This window comes from Cryptomeria japonica, chromosome 3, assembly GCF_030272615.1.
Source record: "Cryptomeria japonica chromosome 3, Sugi_1.0, whole genome shotgun sequence".
NCBI lineage: Eukaryota > Viridiplantae > Streptophyta > Pinopsida > Cupressales > Cupressaceae > Cryptomeria > Cryptomeria japonica.
In genome coordinates, this window is record NC_081407.1 from 694754272 (window position 1) to 694762163 (window position 7892).

The 7892-nt window shown below is 35.0% G+C and overlaps 1 protein-coding gene across 1 annotated transcript; it reads left to right on the top strand.

Annotated features, from left to right (window-relative positions):
• The first annotated feature begins 524 nt into the window (after positions 1–524).
• On the top strand, positions 525–2013 carry LOC131058283 (BTB/POZ domain-containing protein At3g50780). Its single transcript, XM_057992161.2, has 2 exons — positions 525–1758; positions 1890–2013. The coding sequence occupies exon 1, from the start codon at positions 692–694 to the stop codon at positions 1394–1396; it is 705 nt and encodes a 234-aa protein (XP_057848144.2). The 5' UTR covers positions 525–691; the 3' UTR covers positions 1397–1758; positions 1890–2013.
• Positions 2014–7892: the final 5879 nt, after the last annotated feature.

Below are 7892 nucleotides of genomic sequence, written 5' to 3' on the forward strand. Positions count from 1 at the left end.
AATAAATCATGTTTTAATTAATTTTTGTTAAAAAAATTGCATGTTAATTTTTGAAATGATGAAAATTTATTTTAGTTTACAAAATTTTAAAAATTGATTGGTTAGAAAAACAATAATTAATAATTACTTAAACATTTTGTAAATATGATGAATGCATTAATATTCCTACCCAAGAACTAATAATATAAAAATTTGTTTATAAATTATATTTTATTTTTAAAGTTAAAGTGGAATATGATTAACTCCACTCCACATAGTAGAATGGAGAAGTGTTGATTGATCCAAAGCATCCTAGAAATAACGAAGAAATACAAGAATGACGAGCACTAAGAAGATCACTTTTTTTTTTTTATAGTACAAAACATTTAAGGCCACTCGATTTTCATAGCACTAAGTAAGTTTCTTTAATTAAAGCGAAGGGAATCTACTTTTTAAAAGAAGCGATCAATGAGCTGTGATTGATATCGACTCCATTGAAATTAAAGTATTAGGAATAAACTTTAGCATTATATTGCACCAGAAGCCACCTCCTGTTCTAAATTTTGGGAGTTAGCAAGTTTGTATTGCATTGATATTCAATTCTGCTCTATAAATCTAGAGTTGGTTTGATATCTAAGAAAGCTTTGAATGAAGTATTCCTGCTACTGATCTTATAGATAGAAAGGTGTCATCTGTATCAATTTACGCCGAAATGGCAGAAGCTCGGCTTCGATTCGGAGCTAAAAGCTCTGCTGATGTAAAATTGTTCTTGACAGGCCCAGGTGAGGAGAAGTATGGAACAAATCCAGTTTACCTCCATTCTCAGATCCTGAAAAAACTCAAATGTTTTGAAGGCGAGTTTTCCAACCGCTGGTCACCGTATAAATCAACTGAAATACGGTTAACTACTTCCCATAACTTTGATCACTATTTAAAATGCATTGAGATCATGTATGGTGAGCATGTTTATTTTCCCAATGTTGAGGAATGCCTGGCAATTCTGTCAGTTGCTTCTGAAATGTTTGCTGATGAGTGCATCAACAAATGCATGCAATATTTGGAAGCAGTGAGTTGGAGTACTGAGGAGGAGTCCCAAATTCGGAAAGTGCTTTCTTCCGAGGGATTGAAACTGAAAATTTTACCAGCTTTGGCTGCCAGGCTTCATCAGGACGACGATGATGACCATATAAATTTTGTGGAAAAGATTATCCAAGAGATGATGTTATATTATAAAAGCAGGAGCTGGAGTTTATCCAGGAATCGAGAAACTGCGGAGAAAGATTTAAGGGGGATGTTAGAGGGAAATACATCTAGAGATGTGGTGGACGTATGCGGGCGTGTGGTTTTGGAAGAGTTCAAAGCATCCATCGGCTCTCGTGAATTCTCCACTCTAAGGCTGCCTTTTAATCTTATTTAGCTATGTGATGGAGGAATACTCGAAGCTGCACTCAAGGCATTTTGTGAAGATGCAGAATTTGTAAAATATGTAAAGGAGCAATGCTGTAGACCATATGTAAATCTTTCAAGTTCGACTGAAGAGGCTGTGTTCGACATAATAATGTGGTTTATGAAGGCCGCTGGAGGAGGAAAGATAATAGTTCCAAGAGCTTCTCGAGTTTCTTTTCTCACAACTTGGCTTCCAATCGTGGGAACATTCAGATGGCATAGCTCAATTAGAAATAAATTTGAGGAGCTTGATAAAGCAGTGCTTAAGGTGGTTGAGAGCCTTCCTCAAGTGGACCAGAAACGTATTTGCTTATTATGGGGAGAGGTTTACAGGTTGAATAATATCGACATCTCTACGCCACTGACTTTGTCTAAATTTCTTCTTGTCTAAATATCTGCAGCAATGTACTGATATACTGTGTTTGATTAATTTTCTGAGTTTTAAATTTTGTTTTCATTTGTAGATGATTGGACTCAGGTATTGAGTCGCGTCTGTCGTAGGTTATTGGTGTACAGCCTGTGTCTTAGCTTTGAACTCAGGTATTTAATGTGTGCAGGTAATAAAAAGTTCGCTTAAGTTTTTAAGAACGTTTTCCATCATTTTTATTATTCAGTATTTTGTATATTTTTGAAAAATATATGTGGATTTCTCGTTTTATAGATTTTAATGGTGTGATATATTATATTAAATTATTTTACAAAGGATAATATAGGTTTTTATTCATTAAAAATTTAAATTTTTTAAAATCGTGACATAAGAATTGGCTTTTTATTCTTGTGTTTACAAAATTGAAAAAAATATTAGAGTAACATTAATTTTTAATCTCGATAATGGTCAATTTATGTCAAATTATATTTGTTCAATATATTCAATTTTTAAGACTTTCTTTGTTCAAGATCTAATGAAACCTGATATATTTATTTCAATCATGCTTGAATTTAAAATAGAATATTTTAGAGACATGGATATATGCTTTGGACAAGTTATAATCCTCTTATAAGAAAATAATAATCTTTATTCTCATATGTGCATACATAATAAAACTCTCATTGACTACCTATTGATGTTTTATGCCCCCTTGTGGTCCATAAGCTATTATCAATTTTAAATACCCTACATGGACCACTTTACCTAGTTTTAGCTTTGCCCCTTATGTTTTTACCCTTGTTCATGCCTAAATCCAAAAACCCAAGTTGCCAAATTTCCAAAATTTTATTGTGATGGGGCTTTCAACACTTCTAAGATGCAAGGAACCTTACAAACCCTAATGGGTTTGGGGTTCCTAATCCAACCCTGAAAACAAAGTAAACACAAATGTCAATGATAATAGAGTTATATATCAATATTGAAGCCTAATGTCTGACTACAATGGACAATTCAAGTGAATGCAAGGGAAAAGGTAAAGTGAATATATCAACCCTAATAAAGATAAAAGGTAAGGAAAACACAACTAAACTATGTGGTAGATCGTTTGCTAAAACATTAACAAGCTAAGCTTTGGTAGGGGTTTAAAAATTTTAATACTTTACATGACAAAGGAAATGGTCCAACATTGAAACTAAATAGAATAAAGCTTGACATTGGTCATTATAAGAAGAAGGAAAAGAAGGACAAGTAATATTATAAACCCTAATTTAATTTATTTTCTATCTAACTTATCTTTTGTTGTGCCTCATCAATCTTGTACGACCTTGCCATCTACCTAACCTAGAACTAGGAAGCTTTAGGGGGTCCAAAATCTGTCCAAATCTAATGTATTTTTAGCATATTTCTAATGATTTTTAGGCACCTATGTCTCCTTTATTCTTCTGCGGGTCCTTTTTGTTAGATAAGCATACTTGGACCACATTTTCGCTATTTTTTGGAACTTCTCCACAAATATTTCTCTTATCTTTAATGTAGTCATGGAAAGGGGAATTTGTGAGGGTTTCATAGGTTTACACATTGGATTTATGCTCTATAAAGGTATCAAATGTTGCATAATGATAGCTAGGGTAGTCTCCTTGCTATGAATGTGATTCTCTCTTTCTCATGTTCTCATGAAAAAAAGATACTTTTTTGCCTATTGTGAGGGGTTCAATTTTTTTCCCAAAGGCATGAATTTAATATCTCTATAAATTTACATATTCTTCATGCCTCCATATTAATGAAAGTTATGATATTTTTAAATCTTCTCAAATCTTCCTTGCTATCTAGAAATCTTTTTCTTTCATGGTTGCATGGTCATTTATGTATTTATCTATACATATGGTGTGCAAAGGTTTTTTGCAAGGGCTCTCTGTGAATATTGAAATAGAGAATTGAGTGATTTTACTTTGTAGATTCATTAATGTTTCATTTTGTTAGTGATAAGGATGAAACCATTTAATAAAGGGGCATCACCACCCTTTCCCTTTAATACATCTTTCTTCCCCTTTTCAAGTGATAAGTGATAGAATAGGATTAGTCAATAAGTTTATTTGTGTTGAGTTGGTTGAACACTATGCATCTATATTAGGTAAGGAACCAATCATTTCCTTGGAAGTTGGTTTTGATTCAATAAGGTCCTATACCTTAAAGCCATTCTAAAGTTTCATTGAGCTATTGGATTTAGGATCCTAAAATATGGTCTATTTTAGATTGACAAAAAAAATTGGCATGCTTTATGGGACCAATATTTGTGAACTTTACATCACTAACTTAAGTTTTGTTGTGTTCTTTAGTGAACTTGTCCTTTTAGGATAGATTCAACAACCACATAGTGACTCTACATGTTCAACATTTTGGGTGGCTCTTCTTGTATGTACCCAATATCTATGGCTACGAAGATATATTCTCTCTTTTTCAAAGAATTATTAAAATAATTCCTAGCTTCTTATATTCTTTAGCATATCAAAATACCATGAAAAAATATGTTTCCCTCCTTTCCATGAAACATAAATTTTCTAACTCTGTACAAGTGATACCAGAGTAGAAATGCTATTGGTTTCACTTCACATAGCCCTACTACATTAGGTTATCAATACTTTCATAGTCCTTACCTTCAATCCATTGTTGCTTAACCTTATTAGCAACATGCATATGCTTATAAGAAACTCTAAGAGGCTTAATTTATTCCCAAAGAGAATTATTATCCTCCCATATATCAATAGGATAATGATTAATTGTTGAATCTCAACATCAATGACATGATGTTAAATATCCAAAAATGGTTAAGGGATTTTGAGTTGTAGCTACTATATGATCAATAGTAGGACGAGCTTTCCCAATGATATTACCTTCATTAACAAGAGATGGAAGTACAATGGAGGCATTATAAATAAATGGAAATACGAAGACATCAAATTGAAGGGTTCCTTGCAAGGTAGTTTGGTAGCTTGAGAGAAACAAATAATGAAAGAAACATGGAAAATCCCTAGTGTCCTCGTTTAATTTTACATGTTTTGGAGGTCTTCATCACTTGCAAGAACATATACTCATTTAGACTTAGCTTATTATTTTACAATAGAACCCCCCCCCCCCCCCTCCCCCATCCCCCTCGTCCCTACCTTACCCCCCCATCCCTGCCCCCTACTCCCTGCCCCCCATGCCCCCCTCAAGATTCTTTCTCTCTCAAGACATCCAACAAATATTTAAGAGGATTCCAAATAAGTTTTCTTTCTCCTATACTATTTCACTTTATAAAGGTAGATCTATTTCTAGACGTGGGTTAGCTAATATGAAGAAGAAAATAAAGAGATGTTGGAAGTAGAGGAGGGGTAACCTATTGTTTATGAACCCTCATGTGCACCCATAAATTAAATACATACTCAATTTCATTGCACTAAAACTATTTTACTATGTTGGGGTGGACCTATAATGTAGCAAGCTAATTGGTATATTGAGGAAAATATGGAGTTATAGCCTACTATTTAGGAGCTCTCATATTCTCCAAAGAATGATAATAAATCCTATTACAAGAAAAAATAGAAGATGTTTGCACCTCTATTTTTGTGTGTCTTGGTCCTCTTTATTTTATGTTTCATATGTTGTTCACCTTGCCATATTCTTATGATCTATCAATTATAACTAATCAACAATATCTTATATGACCCACATTTTTTCTCCTCCATGCCTTGGTCAAGTTTTCCCTATTGCTAAAATCCTTCAAAATTGACAACGGATGCATAATTCCTTTAATTATTTAACTAAGAATTAATTTAAAAATTTATTCCCATGATGCATATTCCCAAAAACTATGTAGATTAATTCTATCTATTTAGTTGTTTATTTTGCTCCCACATCATTAGTTAACTAAAGTAAATTATTAAAAATAGAAATAACAACAAATCACTAAACAACATACATCGTGAACAGCTCTGCAACTTCCATGGTGGGTCCTTGACTTCCCTCCCCTTTTCTGAGCCCATTACCCTATTCACTTAGTTCTTTGTGTCCTTTCCCTCCTTAGGGGCTGCGGAGTGTAACGCCTATGGTTGGGCAAGGGACCCATTTGGGTCCCCTTTCTCACAACCCATGTGTCGATTCCTCTTTTCTGGAAGACCCTCTTGTGGAATATTGGTCTTGTCACATCCCTGCTCCTCAGTACCATCATGGTGTTTTTGCATAACTAGAATTGGAGACTTATGCAGATAAACTTAAAGGTGGCAAAAATGGTGAATGTTCTAGAAGGTATATCGCCCCTGAAAAATATGTTGTCAGTAAGAATAAAGTTGAAGTCCCTGATGTTTTAGTCAACACAGCTATTGTTGAACTAATCCTATCCTTTGTGGGTAAGTTGATGGCTTTTCATCCAGCTCTTGACTTGGTGAAAAAATGGGTATCCTCTAACTGGAAGCCGAAAGGGAATGTCTCTTCTAGTGCAATGGCCAATGGACTTTCCCTCTTCAGCTTCACAAATCAAGCCTATCTGGCTCATGTCCTCACAGAGGGACCCTGGGTTTTTGGCTCTTCAAACTACCTCTCGTTGTGCAAATGGAAACCAAACTTCGACCCGTCTTGGAGATTGGCGTTATGGCTCCGACTTGGGTTTGCTTGTCGGGTCTTCCTCTAGAGTTTTGGAACATTGAGATTCTTAAAGGGATTTTGAACTCATTTTATATGTACCTTGCTATTGATAGTGTAACACAGAGTAAATCCAGGCTTTTGTTTGCCCATATCTGTGTTAATATTGACATTAAAATGGTCTTACTAAAAAATATTATGTTGCAGTCCAGACCTGGGTCTTGGGTGTAACAGATTGAATATGAGAACATGAAAGCCTTTTTCCAAAGCTATGGAAGATACAGACATTTGAGTTCAGCATGTAAAATAAATCCAAACAAGAAACAACAAATGTCTTCCAACTCTGTGAAGGCTCTTCAAAAAGAGAATGAAAATAAGAAGGATTCACCTACTTCTAATGATGTCCCAAAAGATGACCCATCCCCGGTTGATGTTCTTCAAAATGTTGAAGCCCCCTCATGTGAGGAGATTATTTCTAGTCTAAGCCACAATGAAAAGAAAAATAATGTGGATGATCTCTTGGCTTCTACCTCCGGCTCTGAGATGATTTTGATGGCTCCATCTCTTCATCTTACCTCTAAAGATCCTAGGAGTTTGATCTCCCCAAGTACCAAGGAGTTTGTTATTGACTTAAATCAACTGGAAAAAAATGATCAGAAGAACAAAGAACAAAATACTAAAGATGGAATGCAAAAAGAAAATGTTCCTCCAATCTTACCGACTATATGCTTGGGGGCTAGGAATACTTTGATGGTAACTCCCAAGAAAATGATAAATGGTGGATTTGGTAACCTGAAAGAAAATCTATAGATGCTAGGTTTTTCTGCTACTCCACCACCAACAAAGTCAGAACATTGGTCTGAAGAGGACAAGATAAGAGACAAGGGATGGGAACAAGTTCCCACCAAGAAGAAGAAGAAGAAAGCTTATGTGGGGGATAACAACAAACATGGTAGACTCTCTATTAAGGACTCTAGACAGAAGGCAGTGGAACATGAGGTAGCTATAGGTAAGAAAACGACCTTGGATGGAGTCCCAGATAACAAGAAAAAGAGAAACTAATCACAATTTGATGGGATTCACCCCTATTTAGGTGACTAGGGCTTCTAAGATCTATATTTCCATGATTATTATCTCTTGGAATGTGAGGGTCCTTAATAACCCCATAAAACAACATATGCTCAAATGTCTTTTGTTGGAATAGAAGGTGGATATCCTTATGATTCATGAGACTAAGATGAGTAAAGTGAATTTTTAGAGGGCCGTAAACTCTTTCTGGCCCTCGGTCTATTTCTTGAATACTAATTCTTTTGGTGCCTCGGGGGGAGTGGCTACCCTCTGGAACCCCAATGTTTTGGAAGGCATCTTGGTCTCTTTTGACAAGAACTCTCTCATTGTCAAAATTTAGAACATTAAGTCTAATTTGCAATGGACCTTGGTTAATGTCTATGCTCCTAATGTTTGCAGTATTAGGGCTTAATTA

Coding starts and splice junctions, on each gene's coding strand:
- LOC131058283 (XM_057992161.2), top strand. CDS start 692: ATGGCAGAAGCTCGGCTTCGATTCGGAGCTAAAAGCTCTGCTGATGTA.